The sequence below is a fragment of the Xiphophorus hellerii genome, chromosome 12 (genome assembly GCF_003331165.1).
Source record: "Xiphophorus hellerii strain 12219 chromosome 12, Xiphophorus_hellerii-4.1, whole genome shotgun sequence".
Taxonomy (NCBI): domain Eukaryota; kingdom Metazoa; phylum Chordata; class Actinopteri; order Cyprinodontiformes; family Poeciliidae; genus Xiphophorus; species Xiphophorus hellerii.
In genome coordinates this window covers 16,501,570-16,524,863 of record NC_045683.1, presented here as the reverse complement: position 1 = coordinate 16,524,863, position 23,294 = coordinate 16,501,570, and the positions used below count along the sequence as shown (strand labels likewise).

General features: G+C 39.8%; 1 protein-coding gene across 14 annotated transcripts in view; it reads right to left on the bottom strand.

The window, feature by feature from the left end:
* Positions 1–23,294, bottom strand: part of ank1a (ankyrin 1, erythrocytic a) — a 100,499-nt gene that overhangs the window by 30,185 nt on the left and 47,020 nt on the right. For 10 of the 14 annotated variants that reach the window (XM_032578982.1, XM_032578983.1, XM_032578976.1 and 7 more), the window contains 28 exons: positions 15,769–15,870; positions 13,415–13,513; positions 12,325–12,423; positions 11,969–12,067; positions 11,637–11,822; positions 11,449–11,547; positions 11,257–11,355; positions 11,071–11,169; positions 10,798–10,995; positions 9,839–9,937; positions 9,632–9,730; positions 9,430–9,528; positions 9,011–9,208; positions 8,808–8,906; positions 8,630–8,728; positions 8,342–8,539; positions 8,149–8,247; positions 7,166–7,264; positions 6,857–6,955; positions 6,680–6,772; positions 6,477–6,549; positions 6,355–6,375; positions 3,874–3,994; positions 3,610–3,688; positions 2,332–2,447; positions 2,019–2,243; positions 1,552–1,706; positions 1,241–1,452 (listed from right to left, as the gene is read on the bottom strand). In XM_032578982.1, coding sequence (XP_032434873.1) covers positions 1,241–1,452; positions 1,552–1,706; positions 2,019–2,243; positions 2,332–2,447; positions 3,610–3,688; positions 3,874–3,994; positions 6,355–6,375; positions 6,477–6,549; positions 6,680–6,772; positions 6,857–6,955; positions 7,166–7,264; positions 8,149–8,247; positions 8,342–8,539; positions 8,630–8,728; positions 8,808–8,906; positions 9,011–9,208; positions 9,430–9,528; positions 9,632–9,730; positions 9,839–9,937; positions 10,798–10,995; positions 11,071–11,169; positions 11,257–11,355; positions 11,449–11,547; positions 11,637–11,822; positions 11,969–12,067; positions 12,325–12,423; positions 13,415–13,513; positions 15,769–15,870 — 3,363 coding nt within the window. Of the gene's footprint in view, positions 1–1,240; positions 1,453–1,551; positions 1,707–2,018; positions 2,244–2,331; positions 2,448–3,609; positions 3,689–3,873; positions 3,995–6,354; positions 6,376–6,476; positions 6,550–6,679; positions 6,773–6,856; positions 6,956–7,165; positions 7,265–8,148; positions 8,248–8,341; positions 8,540–8,629; positions 8,729–8,807; positions 8,907–9,010; positions 9,209–9,429; positions 9,529–9,631; positions 9,731–9,838; positions 9,938–10,797; positions 10,996–11,070; positions 11,170–11,256; positions 11,356–11,448; positions 11,548–11,636; positions 11,823–11,968; positions 12,068–12,324; positions 12,424–13,414; positions 13,514–13,648; positions 13,855–15,768; positions 15,871–23,294 lie in introns of those variants that run through there. The other 4 variants (XM_032578979.1, XM_032578980.1, XM_032578988.1 and 1 more) reach the window with 4 other exon arrangements.

Genomic DNA, 23,294 nt, shown 5'->3' with positions numbered 1-23,294 from the left:
TGACAATTTTTGAAAACCAATATTAGCACAACAGCTCTGAATGTGTTGGCTGTCAAACAGAGGGTGATGAAACAGGCTTGGGTTGCAGCCACAAGAGTTGTTCATTTGAAAAGGAACGCTGTAGCCAAAATGTCAAGAGAGTCAAAGATCGAATTAAACTGCATCATGCAACAGAACTAGGAGGTAAACAGTAATGAATCTACAAGGGAATGGGTGAAAAAAAAGAAGAAAAATGCTGCAACGCAATTTTTAACACCTGAAGCCCAAATTGATGAACAGTTCACTCCAGTACTGTCAGATAACTCAGATCCCAATGAAACAATTCAGTAAGGTCAGAATAAAGCAATGATTATTATTGTTATTAGCCTAATATGTAAAATCTTAGAAGCATAGTTAATTTTTTCAACTACAGTTGTAGATAAATTTTAAAAATAAAAGCAAAGAAAATATTCAGTCAGTGATAAATGCACTAAAATAGGACCACTGTGTCCAAATACAGGTAAATATTTACAGCAAAATCTTTAACAAGATCTAATTCCAAACTTTAAATTTAGTCTTAGATTTATATAATTTAATTCTGTCTATTTACCTTAGAAAGAATATCCAGAACAAACAAATAATGAGGGCAAAGTAAAAGTGAAGGCCTCAATAGAGAATACAATTGGATTTTATTTTTGTCTGAAGTGCTTTTATAAAAAAAGAATCTTCTGTTGTGTTTAATTGATATCAAAAGTTTGGCTATTAAGAAAATTGTTGAGCAAAAAAACTGGGTTAAAAACTTTTTTGTGCAGCAGAACACTTCTTTTCTTTGAAGATGAAAACATTCAAGCACATTTAAAACTGAAAAATGCATACAAAGTCTGTCCAGTCAACAAAAAGCGAACAGATAAAAATCCTTAGGCATCTCCAATGAATGTGTTAAATATCTGATATACAGAGTTTGTAGGTGACATAAATACATTAGTAATAGAATAAAATAAAGAAAATACAATCTCAACACTAAAAAGGCAGTCCAGGGTTGCATAAAGGTGACAGGTGCATGCAAAATTAAAAATGGAAGAAGGCAAAAAGGTCCTGTAGGATTCTTAAAAGCAACATAACAAGCTTGGCACACGTGACATGACTTCATGATGAATGAAGTCATGTAAATTCATGTAAAGTAAATTCAGCATGCTTTCTTTCAGGGATTAACGACTCCGTTTCTCCCCTCCTCTCCTTCCTCCTCATCGTCCCATCTCACCTGCAGTCCGAGGCGGACTCTTTTTGTGACTGCCGTCTCTGGAAACGTTGCCTGCACCATCGGCACTAGTTTACTGGTAAGTGAGCCTCCCTCTGGACCAATCAGGTCACTCTCTTGTTGGACTCTTGATACAACAGCGAAGTAAAGAGGGAAGTCAGTAGAGATGATGCGGCGGATTCGCTTCTTGCTGAGTTCCTCTTGACTTTCTAGTTCTGTGGTGAAGAGGCAAGCGTTATGCTTCCAAAAATGTAAAACCACTGGAGAGTATCTGGCTGCCAGTTTCAAATGAACTGTGATGGACTACAACTCACCCTCATCCATCCCATTCAGGATGGTTTCCAGCACCTCGTCACCGTAGCGGTTGCGGTGCTCCTTCCAGACAGATCCGTTCTCGCTCCTGAGCACAACAAGCTCTCGGTCTCCACGACCCAGAGCAGCAAAGTGGGGAATCTCCACAATCACTGGTCTGCCATGCACACAGAAGTGGATCAGAATCTATAGATATAAAGCGACTAAACACACAAAAGAACTGAGGCACATAGTCCCATTTCATAACACAGTCAAGTAACTATGTTCCCTTCAGTTGTTATAAAAATACTACATATACCAAACATGGCTTAAAAGAAATTTGACTTTGCAATTTAATGCAAATCAAATTGGGCCTCTGTTTCTTTAAAAAGCTCCTGCTCATTCCAGCACACAGACATAAAGTTCAAACATGTTGATTTTACAAAATATCCCCCTCTTCCAGAGAACAGCGGCACTGTGCTTGGCTCACCCCAGAAACTGCATCCCAGCTGGACCCAGCGAAATAATCCTGCTGGCCAGCCCCTCTCCCTCCACCAGAGGAGGGGGGCTGGTCAGCTTCTGCGGCTTCACCAGGCGGCAGGTAATGCGAGTGGGTGCCGCACACGTCCGTGGAGGTATGATGACACGCAGACCATTATGCCTGCTGCCTCGCATTGAACCGCCTCGAGCATCCACCATAAAACTGACCAGGAATCTGTTGCAGGGAAAAAAACAATGACAGGATGACAAAGCAGAAGAACAGAGGTTGGGGGATAAAAAGCCTCTGCTGTGGCTGTCCTGACCCTGTGTGGATGGGACTGGCGACTGGGCTGACATTGTCAGACGTCTCAGTTGCTGGACTGCTGGGAATCAGTGAGTCGTCGTCGTACTCTTTGGGCAGTGGAAGTGGTGTGTGTTGCTAAATGACACAGACAACATAAATCGTTCATGAATATCTGCTTTGCATAACGCCATACAAAACCAAATGTGTAGCTTTTCTACATCACTCCTACCAGGAATCATTGACGAAATGACTTAAATGAATGCATTTGTAAACAACTTCAGTGTTAGATTTACTGTGGATGTCGAAAATTCAGTCATGTGCAAGAAATAAGAATGTGTTCTGATTAAACTTACTCATCCGAAGCAAGTTTGTGTGTATTTGTACATTTATCTGTCTGTATGTGTTTACCTTCACTGTTATTTCAAAATAACAGCCTTCCAGAAAGTATTAAACATAGTTTTCATCAACCCCACATTTCTGTGAAAAAACTGTGGTTTTGTATTAGTTTAATGTAAATAGCAATTACTCATACTACTCTAAGAAATTAAATAGATTCTCTACTAAAATCAAAGACCAGAGATATTTGCTAAATGAAGACTACAGAAAAAACACCTTCTGCTAAAAGATGGCGGTAAATTTGTCTCAGGAAAAAGCAGAGGAAAAGTAACACCTTGGTTGTTGTTTCTTTTAAATACTTTGAACTGTCTTGATGCTGAAAATGTGCTATATAAATAAAATTACCTTTACCTTCTTTTTCAGAATGAGTGAGGTTTGTTTGGTATTATTCATGAATACGTTATGTGGAACATTTTACAATTCAGTTAGTGCTTTTAAATCTGTTTGTAAAATCTGTATTGAAATTGTTGATATATAATTTTACCATATTTTACCATCTGTGACATCTCTTAATGACTTATGAAAGCCATTCTGCATTCTGAAGTTTTTAGCACTACCTTGTCAGATCAGGGACTGGAGTTCTCCATTAAGTAAAACATTACTAAAAATGGCTGCAAAAATCTTTTTGAAGAGAGAGAATAACTTCATTTATATAAAACCTTTCAACTTTTAAAATCTGAATACCTTCTGATATTCTAAATGAAAGTGAGGACAATAAAAGTCACTACTACCAAATTGCATGTCCTTGTTAAGGATGCCTTAGAAGTAAAGTGAGTCACAGTCAGAAAACCGAAACAAGACAACTTCAGATTTGACCACATGACTGAAGAAAAAAAAATCCCTGTAACTATGACGTGACATTTTCAGTTTGTTGCATTTCTGACTCTAGCCTTTGCAGTACCTGATCTATTTCATGTTCTGGCAGATTTACATTCTCCGGGGAGACACGGGGAATCCTGGGAATGGCCGGTGAGTAATTCCTGTTGTAAGAAAAGAGGAAAAAAGAAGTGAGACTAAAAACACTTCTTCACATCTCTGCTCCTCCCAAGCAATCGTCCAGGGGTTTATTTATGTCTGTGGAGCACCCCTTATTCCCCATTCGGCTATTGGCCCATGACTACTGGCTTTGGCTCGCTACCCTGCTCCCCCTTTCAGCCCCCCTTACGCTGTGCCCAGCCCTCTCTCGTACTCCAGTGATTTCTTGGGGGAGAGGAAATCGTCATCATGGTCTTTCATGTCATCCATCTTCATGTACCTGGCCCCTTCTGTCCCCAAGAGCTCCTCTCCTTCAGAGAACAACATGCCAAAGAGAGCGAACAGATCGTGGTCAGGTTGGTGACACAGCACAGGAGAAAGAGAGAAAGAAAATGAGACTGTTAACGAGTTGTTAGAAGGGTTAGACAACATGACACCCAGAATGGTGGCTGTGATATTTAGAGATTAGACTGATGACATGAGACACTAATGACCATGTTTGTTTTCACACTGAACTTGTATCACTGCTTCCACAGAAGAAAATGGAGACATTCAACAAATAAATGAGCTTATGAGCAACACTACAAATCACAGTTTTTAACTCAGCTTGCTGAGACATTTAAAGCAAAAACTCCTGGATGTGATGACAAAATCACAGAGGACGGCTCAAAAACTGAGTTTTAGTTCAAGGACTGAAAAATCTTAAGGCAAAAATGTTGTGCCATATGTAAACTGTAGATGCTGATTTATCTCATTAGGATTTTAGTCATCCACAGCACAAACAGCATCTCTGAATACAACACATGAATCTGAATAACATCTTGTGAGGCGATTTGGGTTTGGTTATTTACCCCAAAACAGAGGAGAAAAAAAAGCACTTGATAAACAGCAGCAAAAAAAAAGAAAGCTTCCCTGTGTAAGATTTTTACATGAGTGCGTGTCTGCACTGTCCGCGGTACCACGATTCAGCTCAAGTCCTTGATGTCCGCTGCTAAAATCTGATCGTATGCTAGAAAGCAGGCACTTAAAAATATATGCTGCTATCACTTTACCATTCTGGATTTGTATCTTTAAGACTGCAAAAGAGCTACTTTCTATATTTAGAGACAATCTGTTCATTGAACTATCTTCATTGAACTATCAGGGGACTAAAAATATAAAATCATAATATGCTGAGACATAACTGTCAACAGCATTGTAAAATCAAACTTCCACGCATGAATTTTAGCTACTACATGGAAACATAAATAAAATCTTAACTGTGACTAGACCAAAAACAGATCCCTTCTAAACTGATATAAATGTCTTTTTCATTAAAAAAATGAAATAAAAGTAAAGGCATTGATTTGAAGCTGTGCTTCTGCACACCTGATCATGATCAGTGAATAGTGCCTCAGCTTTGATCTCTGTCTCTATGTCCGTCTCCAAGTAGGACAATCAAACCAAGTCCAACAAGGGATGTCCTGATCCCATCTCAGGTGACAGGTCCTGATCAAGGCATTTTTAAATAGTCTGGTGTTTCGTCTCTCTGAGTAAGCTCACCGTCCTCCTTGTTGTTGGTCCTTTGTCATGTTTGTCAGCTTCAAGCATTGGCTACCAGTGAGCTACCCAGCCACTGTTTGCATGACAGAGTTTGATTTCTACTCTATTTTTGTCGGTGCGATTTGCAAAACTGTATTTATAGGCTGCACTTGTGTGCATTGCTTTGTTGATCTAAATAATCTGGGTATTCCCTAACACTGTAAAGCTGTTGTCACACCATTTTCTCACATTTTGCTGAACAACAAAGTGTTTTGACATCTTTTAACTGTGTTATGCAAGTGTTTTGGGGCGTATAGTTCACAGTGTTTTACTGCATCAGAGGAGAGTTAATATATGTCAGTGCAGATAGAGTTTCTGCTCAGCGTAGCATGAAATAAATTAATTTTATTATGGGTCATTGCTGTGATATTTGTGTAGCACCTGCATTACTTCAGTGGCAGTGGTGTGTATGTGCAGTAAAAATGTGGATTTCTTAGAGTTGTGTCACTAATGCTACTTAATTTTCTGACTGAAAGAATCTGTGTGTCTTCGGCTTAGAGTGCAATCAAATTGTAGATGTTGCTGAATCAAATGTGTAGGAAGATGTGGCTGGAGCGACTTCTATCTAAGACAATGTAGACGAGATAAAACTTCTGAGTGCTCATTGGCTGCTAATTATTGCAACCAAGATTAAAACATCCTTCATCTGGTTTTTTTAAATTAATTTTTAGACTCAACAGCCTACTTGATCAGAAGAACACACAATACAGTCAAAATAGTAAAATGTACAGAAACCAACACACACAACAAAGCATTGCTCCCGAAACAGACAACACCAATCCACTATGAATGGTAAAATGTCACAGAGCAGGTATCTGTGACGTTTACAAAACAATGGAGGGGCAAAAAAGTGACACCTGGAGAGTTAGAGAATGACGGTGTTACTGAAGGGACATAGAGAGGTCACAGACATGGGTGCCATGGGTGCATGCCAATGAGAAACCAGAGCTACCACAGTGAGCACCACTACAGACAGACTGAGAGAGAAAGGAAGGGAAACAAAGATGGCAAGAGCTTGAAATGGAGCCACACAGAACTTTACAAAACACTCTGAATGCTGCAAAAAAAAAAGAGAAGTAGACGTTCATACCTAACGTTAGCTGTGCAATTCCTAAAAAGGGCAAAGGGCAAGAAGAGTTGAAAAAAATGATATTCTTATATTTCAAACACCCTGAGTTCCCACTGTTTCAAGGTGATATTTTAATGTTGTACCTTCATCCTCAGACACATCTAATATCTCATCCACTGTTTCTGGAAAACTCATTCGATGCTTCTCTGTTGTCGTCTGCAAAGCACAGAAAGAAACCAGAGTCAGATATGACAGCAATACCGAAAAAGCTCTGTGGAATTGCATTTGCAAGTGTTATTGCACAACTGTAACACTGGAAAAACATTGACACTTCTACACTCCACACCATAGAAACAGTCTCCTCAGTGACGAGCTTCAGGACATCGATAACAGAGATGTATCCCAACCTTTTTGCAATGGCCAGCGCTGACATGCCATGCTATAAAAAAAAAAAAAAAAAGAAGATTGCATCACTGAAGAAAAAAGAATTAGCAGGAAGAAGGCAGTTTGCACTCAAACTCACAGTAGTGGTCTCATTGGGTTGGGCACCGTGTTTTAGCAATAAAGTCACAATGTCTGTGTGTCCTTGCTGCGCTGCCTGATGCAGAGGAGTGTAACCAAGCTGCAAGGGAGACAAAAAGGTTCAGTAACATATACAGTCATTTGTCAATGCATATTTATATTTTTTTAATGCAGATCTAACATCTAATAAGGTGGCTGTGACTAACAAACAACTATGCAGCCCCTTTCAACTCAGTGCAGTTTAGTTCTAAGATCCAACCCTGAATTGGTCGTTGAAAGTTTTTCAGGCATCGATGGTGTAAAAACTCACCCTTGTTTTGCTGTTAACATTGGCCTGCTGCTGTAAGAGGAACTTCACCATCTTGATGTTACCGTAATGACACGCTACATGCAGAGGGGTGTAGCCCATCTGTCAAGAGGAAAAACTCAATTAAAAACTCTGTATGATGTAATCACTCTGAAGAATTCACTAAATCAAGAGTGTAGTTGAATGATCAGAGTCTCATTCCTGTTAGAGGTGTTCTGGCTGGGACTGTATGTCTGCTGTAAGCTAACAGAGCCATGTGGCCACAGCTAGCATGATCAGTTTAAATACAAACCAGTCTATATTTGTGTGCATGGCAAAAACGTATTTTAGACAGAGAGCATTTTATTGAAACAAATCTAACTCTTCCTAATATATATATACTGTATATATATAGATAGATAGATATATACCTATCTATATATACAGTACAGACCAAAAGTTTGGACACACAGTTGTGTCCAAACTTTTGGTCTGTACTGTATATATAAATCTATATATATAGATATATGTCTATATATAGAGATCTATATATATATATATATTCCACCTTCAGCAATAAGATCCACAGTGAACCTAAATAGGATGTTTAGCTTTTTACCTGCATGTGTCAGTGGTGCTTTACGCCACTGCTCACTAGGCAGCTCACAGCTCAAGCATTTGTCTTGAAAGTTTAAAAGGCAGGAAACCCACTTTATGTGTCTCTTCACTTTTCATACAAGTTAACTCACATGTTCCAATTTTACTCATGTAATATTTTTCATATAAATTATTAATTGTGTCTCCAAATTGTGGTTCTTCAAACACAACCCAAAGCAAAGAGATTTATTTATAGTAATTGTGTCATACATTTACTATTCTCTAAGGTCTGTGGAGGATTTGTCTCCCTGGGAAAGTTTTGGTAACTATTCGCAAGAGCAAATATTGGCTCTTTGGACTCTAAGAGCTGCTGACCCCTGTTGTAAGAAAAAGAAATGAAGGGGTCTCACCCGCGTGGCAGCGTAGACCGAAGCACCTTGCTTCACTAGGATATCAGCAATGCCTACATGTCCTTCCTGTGCCACCAGGTGCAATGGTGTTAATCCACTCTGAATTGAAGAATAAAAATACAAATTCATCAAATTAAAGCATCACAACAAAATCCCAACCTTTCAGTTTCACACTTTATCTGCCTCCTCTTGCCTTGTTGCCCAGGTTGACGTTGGCCTGTTTGGAGATGAGCAGGGAAACCATGTCAGGCCTTCCCTCCTGCGAGGCGAGGTGGAGCGGAGTGACGCCCTGCAGTGACTCAGCGTTGGCTGAAGCTCCGTACTGCAGCAGGCTGTTGGCCACCTCCACCTGGTTCTGCTTGGATGCAATGTGGAGGGCAGTGTAGCCATTCTGGACAGCAGAAAGGAGGCGTTTTTTTTTTAAGAATATGTGTGGATTATAAACATTTTACTGCCTCACTTAAGACCCATTTTTTGTTACCCTGGCAGCGCTATGTGGTGACCCTCCTTTGCTGACAAGCAAATTAACAACATCCAGGTTGTTGTGATGTACAGCAACATGCAGCGGGGTCAGACCATTCTGTTAAAACAAGATCAGGGATTTACCAAAGGAAATGTTTTATTCATCCAGGTCCCTGGATGTCATTGGTTTCCCTCACCTTTCCAGCTGCGTTAGGGTTGGCTCCTCGCTCAAGCAGCAGCTCTGCCACGTCCACCTTCCCATACTTGGAGGCTACATGTAGTGAAGTGAAGCCTTTCTACAAAAGCGCAAAAAGGTGAGCGAACACAGTATTAGATTAAGCCCAGAATCCCAGCTAAAACTGGCTAGGTAACACAGCGTCACCAGAATATTTTCTTTTACTTTGGTCATTTTGGTCTGTTGGGCCTCCATGTCCAGCAGGATGCGCACGGTTTGAACGTGACCTTCCCGGGCAGCGATGTGCAGAGGCGTGTGTCCGGCTGTTGTGGTGGAGTTGGGGTTAGCTTTGTGGTCAAGCAGAAGCTTCACCAGCTCTTTGTGACCCATCCGAGCAGCACAGTGCAGAGGTGTTTGATCATCCTGTTGAGGGAGGGGCAAGCACTCAGGAAGAATAGCATACTTCCTGAAAATCTCTATATATTCCACTATAATGGATCTGACTTTGACTGTGTAATTGAACAAAATGTGGTAAGTGAGGTTAGAATAATAAGATCTGCTTCAGTGTATCGGTCCTGATAAAACGAATTCAAAATGAGTCAGTCTTTTTAATGAAACCTTGCATGTTGTTTATTTTGATCTACCTTTGCCTTGGCATCCACTGGAGCTGAATTCTCCAGTAAAAACTCTGCCACTTCCAAGTGACCTGCCCGAGATGCCATATGGAGCGGAGTCTCCACTTTCTGTTTGCAGAAACAAAAACCCCCGTATTAGATTCAACACCAACATTTCAAACACGAAAACTGGTTATTTAAGCTGGTTGTAAAATAACTTTAAGCTACATACCACGTTAGAGACGCTGGGAGAAGCTCCCTTCTGGAGGAGGATCTTCACAATATTAAGATGACCCATAAAGGATGCAACATGTAAGGGGGTTAGGCCTGACTGTTTTAAAACAGAAACAGAATAAAAGAGAATTAAAATACAAACTTAAGAAAACATTTAAACACTTTAGGATGAATAATCTTCAATTCTTTCTGCCTGAATTCTTACTTCAGTCACAGCTTCTAGTGATGCTGATTGTTTGAGCAGGAGGTCCATCACACGCATGTGGTTCTTTTTACAGGCAATGTGCAGAGGAGTGAATCCGTTCTGTAACAACAAACAGTTACTTGTTATTATTGGACAGCAGCTTTGCTCATGTAGAGACAGAAACGTTTGGACTCTGTACAGTAAAAATAGCTCAAGCTCAGCGAGAGGCATGTCTGTAAACATCAGTTTAAAATTTGTGGATTTATTCCTTGAACATGAATGATCTATTCTAGCAACTGAAAATTATTTGTGCCGTTGTCCCAAACAAAGGTCAACTTCCCTTTTGTTTTTTTTACAACTGCCCTGTGCTTACCTCCACCAATCGTCCTGGACAACTCTGGTCAAATTCCCTGTCCGCATAGAAGAACAGCATCACCATAGCATTATGCTGCCGCCACTATTTGTCACCATAGAGATAGAGACTCATAACTGTTCCTACACACTCTCCCACCTGAGCGTCAAATCTCCACAGCTCCTCCCGTCTTACCATACAGTATTCTGGCTGCTTTTCTAATTGATGCTCTCTTTGCCCGGTCAGCTTAGGTAGGTGGGTTTGCAGTACGACATGTCTGCCTCATGCTGTTCAATCTCTATTGTTCTCCAACAAACCTCTAAGGGCTTCATAGAACATCTGGATGTATTCAGAGATTAAATTGCACACAGGTGGGCTCTATTTACTGTAGAGGTTAAAGTCTGAAGCCAAAGGTTTTGATAGTATTTTATTCAGATCAGAGTAAACAATCCTGAATACCAATAAGTGGCACACTTTCCAGATTTTTCTTTCCAGTTTTGTTTGCATCTGATCTGATCCATGATACAAATCTTAAAGTGAGAAAATTTCTAGGGTTGTGAATATTTTTAAAATGCACTGCTACAGTTCATCACTTCAGTGGAATTTAAAAGAATGATATATCTCTAACCAGAGCCCTTGAGTTGGGTTTCGCTCCTTTGTCCAGCAGTACTTTGGCCATGCGGTGGTGCCCGCAGTGTGCCGCCACGTGCAGCGGAGTGAGGTGGTCCAGTGTTATATCATCAATCTCTGCGTTGTATTGTAGGAGCTGCTTGACGCAGTCCATGTGGTCCCCTTGTGCTGCCATGTGGATTGGTGACAGGCCATTCTGAAAAAAACAAAATAACATCTTTACTTTTTTATTCATATGTAAAAAGAAGGTTTAACAGTTGTTTTTTCTTACCTTTGTCTTCGCCTGGATTGGAGCCCCGTGGTCCAGCAGGATCTCTATTATTCTGACATGTCCGTTTCTGGCAGCGCAATGCAAAGGAGTCAACTCATCCTGAAAACAGTGGATTGTTAATGATTTAGTTGGTGATTTGTAGAATTAGAATATGGGAGTTTAAAATCGGGCAGCTTTTGGTCTTACCTTGGTCTTGGCATCAATCTGGGCCCCCCGGTCCAGCAGGAGTCGGACCATGATCACATTCCCTCGTCTGGAAGCAATGTGCAGAGGGGTGATGCCGTTCTGCAGAAACACAGAGATGAGCTCATACCAACACTGACAACAAAAATTAGAACAAATATAAGCATCCCTTTCCTTGTATTTGGTGATTCTTACTTTTGGAGTGAAGTTTACATTTGCTCCTCGATTAAGCAGCAGTTGTGCCACGTTCAAGTTTTCATAATGTGCAGCAATGTGGAGGGGGGTGAATCCAGTCTGCAACATGCATTTCAACATTACCACTTCTGCATTTTATCGGAAGAAAAACACATGAAAAGACAGCAAACACTGCTTTGGCCACAAACCTTGCTGAGGACATCAGGGTTAGGGTCATTCTGCAAAAGCACTGCAGCTGTTCGCGTATCGTCATTTCGTGCTGAAATGTGCAGTGCAGGGAGCCGGACCTTCCCCTTGGTGCCATAGTTGATGAGCAGAGCTACGACATTCTCATGCCCCTGCTGAAGAGCCACGGCGAGCGGCGTGAATCCATCCTGCAGCACAAGAGAGACAGTCAGGAGGGGGGCTGACTCATGAAGCTGAAAACGGACCGATGCAAGAAGAGAGGCTCATGAAAACAAAGCAGAATGGAAAACACAGAGAGCAAAGGGTGTCTTTTTCTCTCTCAGTTCTTTGGTACCTCTGTTGGAATGCTCTGATTGGCTCCATTCTCCAGGAGAAACTTCACAACCTCTAGATGGTTTTCTTGTGCTGCCATGTAGAGTGGAGTGAAACCCTTCTGTCTCAGAAAGACACACGATGCACACAGACATACACACACACATACAAGACCACACACAACAAAGCAAAATCACAGAGGCACACACCAGGATGCACACAAAGAGGAAACACAAACACACAGAAATATCAGACAAACAGAGATGAATTTTAACAGATGGATTTGCAGTAGTTGCTACAGCGGCTAAATTCACATAGTGAGGACTGGGAAGCAGTCTCAGTGAATCATGGGACGTCTGTAGTGAGAGCAGCTCTCACCTGGGACTGAGCGTTGACATTGGCCCCATAGTTTACCAGCTCTGTGACCACCTGCTCCTGCCCTGCCAGAGCTGCAATGTGGAGGGCGGTGTTCCCTTTCTGCTCAAACACAATCAAATATGGCATAATTACCTACAAATGAGGTACAGAGATCTGTACTTCTTTTGCAAAGCTTTGATATTTTTTTGGAACAAGACAAATTAATATTTAAACAAGACACTGTTAAACCATATGCAACTAAAGCAATCATTTCTAAACGTTCAACATGCAAGGTTTAAATAAATGAATTTTTTCTTCATATCTGATAAAGTCCTTCTGCCATCCTTTTTTGTATTTTGCCAAAACACTAAAATGAAATGAATTTTGTTGAACATAAAGCCTGGTGAAGTCGTTGAAGAATCTCTGTTGCTTTTGAAGCACTCAGTCCCAGTCATGAACAGTTTTCTACTGCATCACAAAGAGATGAATTATTTTTGTTGTGACATAGCCACCGTGTGATTTTTTTTTTTTAGAGCATTTGATCTGCAGATAAAATTTCTGTGCTACAACAAAATTTAGGAGATTCAAAAAGTTCAAAATAATATTAGCTAAATTAATTAGAAAATTAGAGCTGGAGTTGTCTGGTTATTCAGCAAGTAAATCACATACAGAGTACAATAGAATAGAATAGAATAGAATAGAATAGAATAGAATAGAATAGCACCAACATATAAGAAAAAAAGCAAAGAAAGGTGATGGTTGGGTGTTTGAGCTTGTGCCTGAAGGTATATTCCTTGATATTTTAGATGGAAATCAAATTATAGAGTGAAAATGAGCCAGTTACTTGTTGCAGTCTCTTATGATGACCCAGTAAGCACAAAATGATTCAATGAGGACTGACTTAGCCACATCTTTTGCAAAGCCATGTACCTATAATCTGACCTATGATCTGATAGGTCAGATTATTCCTGTACAGGTGAAGCACATCATATCCGTTTCTTTCTGTGGGGGATTTTCTCTTTATTTAAAACATAAATGGTAGTGCAGACTACTACTACTATTACTGCTCTAACCCCAGCTGGTGCGTTTCTTCCTTTGCATGATACTTTACCTTTGTGGTGGTCTCCAGTGTGATTCCGTTGTGAAGCAACTCCAGCACCATTTTGACGTGGCCTTCTTTGGAGGCCAGATGCAGCCCGTTGAGCCCATTCTGAGGGAGAGAGAAGAACAGACCTGATACTGGAGAGTCCTACAACAATAACGCACACGGTGGGAACACACAAGCACACAAGCGCCATGCCAGCTGAAACGAGTGGTTTGAAGTCACAGTAACGTCATCACTCACCAAACACACCAAGCGTATTACTGAACAGCATGCAATATGCCAGACTCAGAGAGGTTATCATCAAAAACAATGTCTACAGGAATGAAAATCAAGACGAGGACTTCTTTTCATTCGCTTAGTGACGATTATAGGAGAAGGGAGAGAGGGGAGGGGATGGCAGGCCGCTGGTCTCATGGCTGGGAAGAATACGAGCCGTGTGGGATAGGTCTAACCTCACACAGCCTACCTTCAGCCGCACAGGACATGTGAGGTTGGACCTTTCCCACACCACTGATATTATTCCTCTGAGTGGGGAGACCACAGCACACCATCACTCTACTGGATACAGAGGAGAGAGAAGGAACAGAAAGCAAAAATGAAGGGTAAAAAAAAAAGCAGAAAAAATTAACTGAGGTGAGCATGAGAACCAAGAGGAGAGAGTGGGGAGAAAACACGGTGAAGAAGTGAGGATGTGTGCTGGTGATAAGAGTAGGAGGCGTCTACTCAGACCAGAAAACAACCCCAACGTATAAACAAACTTCACAATGGAGGCAAAGTGATAATCTGCAGTTTTTTTTCAGAAATATCTTTGTATGAATGTAAACCTTCTTGACAAGGATGCAAATCAAACAAAAATCAGAAAATGTGATCCATATTTCACATTTTATCTGATTTTGACTTAGTTTTCTATAAAAAAAAAAACTTCAATTGCAAAACTATGGGAATCTTGATAATTATCACTTCAACTCAGGTACAATTTACACCAAACAAAACAACAAGGTGGCAGAGAAGAACACATTTTAAATAAAATATCACTCAAGAATACTCAAAACAGTCTGTCATTGGACAGTTTTTTAAATCTATCTGTAATGTTAATCAATGAGCTCTCTATGAATCACAAACAGAATTGAGTCACTTTCCATTTCTATTTTTGTATTCATGTGGAACCTGATGGGGATCTTTAGTAATTGCTGTCTTGGACCAAAGGTTGAAGAGAGCAAAATTAAACTGGGAACAGGCAAAGTTTTTAGGAGCCCAAGGGCATCTGTAATGCTGCCCCTTCCTGGACACTCAGGGAACAACTGTCAAAGTAAAGGAGGCAGGATGGAGGAGATGCAGCAATGGGAATCCTTTGCACCATTTCTTTAACACACACTGAACTGTAGCTTTCCCCTTAAAGAACTGATTATCAGATTAACAGAGCATGCATGAGGTGAGCAAACAGGCACAGTGCTCAGTCCATGCATGCGAAACAATTAAAACATACACAGAAATACAAAATAACACAGGGAATTGTTTCATTGTTAAATGTTTTTACTGCAGAACCATTTATGGGGACTTAAATAGTTTTCTTGGGGCATTTTTTACACTCTTCATTTCTACTACAGGAAATAATACCACAAAAATGTCCTGAGAGGGAGGAGGTGCTATTAGCAGATGAGCCACAAATGAGCTGATCTAGACCACATCTCACAGTCTTTAAAATAATTAAAGATGGTACAGTTAGTTGCCTTCTTATTTAGAGTGGTTTAGCAAAAGTTATAAAGTGTAATCACTGTGAAATAATTATGCTTTTATCAAGAGATAATCAAAGATTATCTTTTGAACTTTTGATAATCCAGGATTATCTTTGATAATGGTGGTCTCTCTACATCACTGAGCAGCAAGACATGGGTCAGCAATACTCCCAAGGTTAACGGACATAATTTGTATGAACAACTTGGTTTTGTTTTGTTTTAAGGATGAAACAAAATTACTACTCACATTGCTTCAAAGCATCCTAAATACATACATTTTACTATTTATTTTATTTCCAATGTTTTTAGAGCGATTAGAATCTAATTTTCCATATTAGGCCAAATCTAATCTGCTGGAAAGCCGATCTGTAGACGGAAGAAAATAAAATCTTACAAGCAGTGATGGTGAGGTAATTAATGCTCATAAAAAATCTCAACTTCTATCTTTTGGTGGCACATTTTGAAGTAATTTTTGTTAACACAAAAATGGATGAATTTGAATAAAACCCTACAAAAAGACAGTGAAATATAAAAAAACAACGACCAGATGATCAGTTCAGTTTGCTGGAGACTAAATTAATCTGGAGAAAGATAGCTCTCTCTCTTTTTCTCTCTCTCTCTCACCTGATTGGCTGTATTGATATCAATGCCATTTTTTATATGTTCCAAGGCCTTGTCCAGGTTGCCAGATCGAGCCGCTCGGAGAAAACTGTTGCCAGCATCTGCCTGAAGGAGTAGAAAAAAGGATGGGAAAAATAGGGGGGAACGATGGGTTTCAGAGAAAGTGCGAGACACGTAAAGGAAAAGAAAGGGAAATAGAAAAGGAGAGCGATTGGTTAATATTTTCAAACAAAACAACAATTACAACACCAGGGATCATACAAAGTCGGCACTTGTCCGCCAATTTTTCCCTAATTTTTCTCCTCCCTGATGCAATTTTTGATAGCAAGTTAAAAATCTGCCTCTGCGGTTTGGAGTTTGAAGGACTGACAAGCATCTGACTGAAGAATTGCAGCAGAAATTTCAAATTGTCCCCCAATATTATCAGCTACTCACATAAAGAGGAAATGTAACGTAAATACAACAATGATGCTTTAAAGGAAAGGGAGAGGGGCAGAGCGTGAGGGTTCAGTGGGTCCCAGCTCAGGGCCCGGCACATTGCACGCCTAGCGTTTGTGTCTGTGTTTTGTCTGTGTCTGAGGGCTTCGTGCCTCTCCCAGGCAGGCAGGAGTGCCGCTGGAACGGGATCACTCATGCGGTTCAGGGGTGGGAGGGTGAGGGGGGCAGAACGGGAGGAGAGAAAGAGCGAGAAGCAGTCTTGGAGAGCGACTGGGGGGAAATGACAGGGAGTAACTGCATAAAAACCTGGACGTTTTCCTTTCATTCACATAATATCCACTCTCACTGTGCCTCCCCGCATCACTCCATCCAACCAGATTTCTCAAAATGCTCGACAGGAAGAGGCTGCAGTTGCATGTTTGCACATATATGCAAATAATGGATTCATTCACTGTGCAGACCTCTCAAAATGCTACAAAACACGGTGCTTTATGCTTTGTTGGATACTGTTGTGACAGTGCTGTTGGTTGAGAGAGAGAAAGGAAAGGAGAGAGAGCGAGGGGTTGGGGGGCCTTTGGTGAAAAAACAGAAAGGATCCGCATGCCAGGAGTAGAGGCATAGCAACAAATGACACAACCCACCCTCAGCGGGACACCAGTCACACAAAACTGTGCAAAGAGAGAGATCACTTTAAAAATAAGGGACTCTGTTGGCAAGAAAACTGAAAAGTTTCAAAAGTTGCTTCCAGCTGATTGTGGCACCAAAACAACATCTGACAAGTGTGTGCTCAAGTTGAAATTTACACAGTGGCAAAGTATGAACTCACGAGATGAATTGCAAATCCTGTTCAGACTTCTCTGTGCAAAGTACTAAGGTTTTAAGAGAATTATTTCTCTAATATAGTTTTTTTTTTCTTTGCAAACAACCCAGAAGCACACCCACACAACATAAACATTTATTTTGATCCAACAAAAAACCCACATCTGAATTAACTTTTGAGAGTTTTGATATTCACGTTTACCACCAGGGATGGATGTGTGATAACTTTGATTAAAAATACCACAATTTGGTAAAATAAAATAACTTTTAATTAATCAATGACTTGATTGTAATCACTTTTTCAACATTTTGATTTTGATTGGACTTTGCAAAAACATGGGCACCTACTAAACTTAGTAACCTACATAAACTTTTTACTCATTCTAGAGTAACACAGCTATAACGACTTGATATCAGCTGCCTAAATATACAGGCTGCTGAGCAGACAGAGCATTGTCTGAACCAACAGGCAGCTCACAGCTTGCCAACGGTAGAGTTAAAACAGTACAATGCTGTCTGGGAAACATTTACAAATAGTTGAGATTGTTGATCTTTGAAAGTGTGAGAGCCTTGTTTCAGTCACCTTACAAGCAGTGTGCAGCCACAGGGGCAGCTGTCCTAACAACTGGGACTCGTTATCTTCTTCATGGTTGTTTTGATGGTCTTTTTTTTATGTCTTCTGGTTTTCTACTGTCAGCTACAGCTACAGCCCTTCAGCAAGCCTTGCCTCTGTCAGTCGTCACTGCTTTCTTTTTTGAGTATGTTGTTTTCAGTCATCCCTTATCATGCTCTTTGGTCGAATTGTTATTTTGTTGTTTAGTTTTTGCTATAAGACATTATCCTGCCTGCTCCCATCCTGTTTATGGACCCTCACATTACAATAAACATGGCAGCAGCATCGTATATCTCTGTGCCACATCCAGCAGATGAAAATTTTGAAAACTCCAGGCCTTCTCTGGGATCGCAGTATTAGGACTTCAATAACACAACAACCAATATTTAATTTAGTGTAAATTAAATATTGACTTAATTTACACTAAATTAAATATTGATTTAATTTGTATTATGCACATGAAAATATATAGCCTGGTAAAAACCAGGCTACACTTGTGCTACACTTTGCTTCTTCCAGAAGGTTTGGGCTCTTAGCTGTTGAGAAACAATTTCATCCTGGATGCATGAACTGTGTTGAAGATAAAAATTTTACCCATTTGATAACATTTGCCCTTGACGTATGTAATGAGCCAGTTTAATCCTACACTGACAAGAAAGGAGTCTGTTTAAGTGGAAGCGTGATCAACGTAGACTGAACGGCTTCGTTCACTTCCTCCGCTGCCAGACCTAAAACTACAGGCAGACTACAATTTTAAAGCAGCGCAGAAAATCAACATCATCGTGCACAACTTCTCCTTCTGTTTGCTGATTGGACCAGTAGAAAAATCTACCAGACACAATTTAAGTCCAGTGGAGAAAGCCCAGTCTCTGTTGGAAATTATAATGTTTTTGAGTGAAATTGCACAAGAAGGTTATTGCCAGGCTAAGAAATATGTAATATTACAACAAATACTGGCCAAAACAAGTCTAAATAATGGAGGAAGTGCAGGATATCAGACTGTTTTATTTGTGCGCAGTTATTGCAGTTATAACTGACCAATGCAGAGTTGCCTCACACACATGACAGACTAATGTCCTTTTTCTCAATGTTCAAATCCTCTTGTTAATGTAAAACTTACAAATTGTATGCAAAGCTTTTGTGTTTTTGTTATATTTGGTACTTGCTGACCCTGTCATAGCAACATATAAAACATCTTGTTCACTGCAGAAACAGCAAACTGCTGAAGAAAAGAACTTTACACAATATGGATGCTCTTGTGAAAAACGTACCCAACACCGTACTGACCTCAATGTGAGCCCCTGTGCGGTCTGCAGATGTCTACACAACAGCAGCAACTCATTCTCAAAGCCCTGCAGGAAGAATTTCCCTTCACTGGCAAGGATTTCCTACTGCGCACTTCTGCATTTTCATGTGTTTGTGTGATTAGCAGCTGACGTCAAGGAGGGAGTGCGTGGTGCGGCGAGATAAAGATTCAGGAGAACCACACCCATCCCCGGGCTCACACATAAACAGGTGCAGCTTGCATGTTCTATATAAAGAGACGACAGGGATGTGTGATGAAGCAACTCCTCAGGTACAATTAGCTGAATTGGATTTAAATGAATGATCCCCCCTCCTTTTCCATATCTCCCACAGAAAGTGGTTGAGCTTGAGCCTTCTGGACTGAGCAGAACCAAGCAAGCACATTAATCACACTCTTCAGAGTAGAAAGAGCAGACAATAGCCTGCATAGAAGCGTTTTTTGGTTAACATGGGTAGCATCAAAACACAATGGCTCACAATGTGCAGCTGTCCTCAGGCTAGGACTGGTGCACAGCTTCTCATAATGAAGCTCAAAATTATCAATCGAAATTAATCTCTCAGCGTCATCCATCACAGCAAATCCTCCCAACACTCGTTTTTTTTTCTTCCGTTACGTCTATTCCCTTTTCCACCTTCATGTCTCTTCCGTTATTATTTCTCCTGCTCAGCTTCCTCTGCTGGTGCCGCAGCAGATAGAATGACATCACCCCTCACTAGTGCACTGCAGTGTTCAAAAAGATGCATGTGTGTGTATGCGTGCACATGGAGCAATCAGTGCTCCAGACAAACAGGACAAAAATCTTTTTTTTTTTTTTTATGATGCTGATTTTCATTCACAATCAAGAGAGTTTTGAAGCAGATGTGAATGAGTCAGCCTCGGTGGGCTGGGTGTGTGTGTGTGTGTGTGTTAATGTGTGAGGGATAGAAATAAGATGAATGAGAACACTTACACAGCTGAAAGCAGATCTTTGCTATCTTGCAACAACTTGATCTTACATTACAAACTAGAACTTTGTCAACCAAAATGTACATTTTTAAACCATTTATTGAATAACGTCTTTAATGCAACCGGCTCTTAATGAGGATTTGATCCTTAATCTGTTTCACATTCCCTGCTGAACAAAAGCAAGCTCAACAATAGTTTCTGATGCAACTTAAATGAAAAGTTTGGAACGTTTCACTTGAATGGTTAGATTAGCAACAAACCAAACAAGTGATCAAAACTGGAGTTGATATAAGGATTTCTTTTAAAATTAGCAAACAGGTTCCAAGTAAAGACATCCTTCCTTTGTGAACACACACCCCAACACGCCCACACAGACACCCACACATACAAACATATAAATAAACCTGGAAATTTGCTGATGTAGCACCAGGTGCAAATGATGAATAGTTAAAGTGCCATCGCAGCAAAATGAGGAAAATAAGGAATCTACACATGTTCAGCTAGGACAAGTGTTGCTTTTCTTGCAAAACTTTATTAAACTTAAAAAAATAAAAACTCTCCAGGCTCACACTGCCTGCGTAATGTCTTCTATTTAAACCTCCCATTACTCAATATCTAGATCTATTTTAGACTAATGATCAAGTTTTTTTCATTAAGGGCAACACAAAATGCTGGCTATGGTAATGCCATCAGAGAGCTTAATAACTATTTCATCGCTTTTCTTTCTGCTGACTTGCTCTTTTTACCCCCCCCCCCCCCCCCCCTTCTATTTTTACTGCTTGCAGTCCCTGCAGCTTGTTGAGGAGTTGGCAGCAGCCTGTTTGCAGCAACAGAGATGTATTTAGTGTAAAAGTCTGTCAGTGGGGATGCTCACACATGGACACAGTTAATAAGGACGGAGCTGCTAAAGATTCAACCTCAAGCCTCATCTGTCTGACCGTTCGTCTGTGGAGTGTCCCACTTTCAGTATTTACTTTCTCACACTCCTGGGGACCCCCACTCTGCAGCCCACTGTTTGTCTCTGCCTTGCCTACAGATTGTCTCTTTATGACTGGCCCTGCTGCAGCCTCTGCGCCTCAAGATGAGATTGTCATGGGTATTATTGTTATGGTTATTGTGATCTTTTGTGAATGACAATGAGGGTGAGAGCCATAGGGTGAAGATAGCGTTGGGCTAGACTTAAGAGAATAGGATAAAGATATGGTAAACAAATGGTGCTCTGCTGCACAGTTACACAACTGTAAGTCATTTGTTATTCTTCTTTGTTCCAGGTGCTGCATGCAATGTGAAATATATTTTTAAAAAAAGATCCATTCAATATTTTCAAACGAATATGAACCCTAAATGCCACACTGCTTGAACTCTAATATGAAGGAAGTTGCATACATTTATATATCATTTATTTTTGAAGTTACTGAAAACACAGAACAAAAATGTTTGTCAATATTTTATACTTCATAGTATTGATATGTATTCTTGAAATGCTTTCAAAAGAGACTTTAATCTCACAAAGCAAAATAAAAAAAGAGTATTATAAGTGACACATGCTTTATTTTTAAGAATTTTTAAAAAAATTATTTCATTCAACACACTTGGCATATAAAAGAAACATTTTGTGATTTTGGTCATATAGAATAATTAGAATCTTCATACATGTTAATATTAGTAGATTGCTGCTTCTTTCTGAATGCTGAAATGTTCCATGTATGCAGGTAAGTTAAAGATTTTTTTTATATTTTGGTAGAGCTAAGTTTATAGTTATACTTTCTTTTACATGCATGGTACTTCTGGAAGGAAATAAAATTTACTTCTTGAGTGACCAAAACAGAGTCGCGACTTGAATCCGATGGAAAATCTGTGAAAGGAGCTAAAAATTAGGTCATGTCGCGTTCATCACCAAAAATAAATCATCCAGAAACCCGTGGAAACATGCAAATGGCATGTCAACAATTACAAGAAGGGTTTGTTTGCTGTATTGCCCAAGATTTTTTCATTTATTTTGGAGAAGGGTATAAACAATTTAACATTAATATATTAATGAAAGGTAAAGAAAAATGTTTTTTAATCAGTTGATATTCAATTTACATTGATTCAATTTACATTGTTCCAGAAAATAAATGAAACAGACAAGTAATAAAACAAACTTCTTAGTGGAAATGAATTCCAAATCTAAATATTGTAGAGTTGGGAACAATTTGGGGCTTAAGTAAACAACACTAAAGTTATCATGTCAAGCTGAATATATTTTTTGCTGTTTCATACATGCTTTTCCATACCATGAGCAGTTCCTTGATGCAGCAGCTGCCGTATTAGACTATAGATGGAGGTGAAAATGTTGAATCCAGAGAATGATACTTCGTTCCCTGAAATCTCCTGGGTCTATTGAACTCAAGTTTATTCCATCCATTTTGCTACCATTTCAAACCTGCATCTTAAAATCATGATTTTTTTCTTTCTAAAACAGGAATACCATATATTGCAATAACATTGTCTGTTTTTCATCCAACAATTTGAGTCAAAATTTGGTAGCAATCTGCATTATTTCTCTGTGCTTTGTTGTACGTCGACACTCTTACAATCCATGAGCTACAAAGGAACAAATCTTGTTGGGCACATAAAATTAGTCTTAAGGAGGCTTAATTGATCTCTACTGTTTTTTTCCTTTGTTTACTTTATACTATTTGCCAAAAATAGGAAAAACAGGTTTCAGAGCTGACTAAACTGAATGACATTTATCTTCAGACAAAAGCTGTATTTCTAGGAGTTACATCATGAACATCACTGTAAAACCTGATGAACCCTCCCTGTATTATCAAAGACATAAAATAAACACTAGACCCTTGTGGGTATCCACCCTATTTTGCTTGGGCTCAGTAAGTCAGTCTATACTCTTTACACTGGAAACTTCTCATTAACTGATCCAGTAATCATTTTGTTGACCTCCCGTTTGCTTACCACAGCTAATCCTGGCTGACATCATTCAAGCTGAACATCAAACAGACGTCCGAATGAAGCCAAAAACAAGATTAAAGAGCAAAACACACCATGATAAACACCCAAATGTAGACGCACTAATCTTTGATGCACATGCACCACAGGATCCTCCCAAGCAACCAACCCCACTGAGAAACTTCTACTAAATATGCCTAAATACGCAGCATATTGACAGAAACCATGTTCAGATGCTAATTTATGACTGAAAACAAGAACAAGTTGAAAGGTCTCCAGAATGGCTGTTGACAGAGGGCAAACAAAAATGGCTTTTTGCAAACTGAGCACTAACAGACATAGAACATGTCTTGAATAGTAACCAAGTGCATATTGAGTTGATAGCAATGCATTATCATTTAAATATCAGAGAGCAAGAAAACAGAGAAACAAATTTGAGCTTGGAAGTTAGAAAAGGTT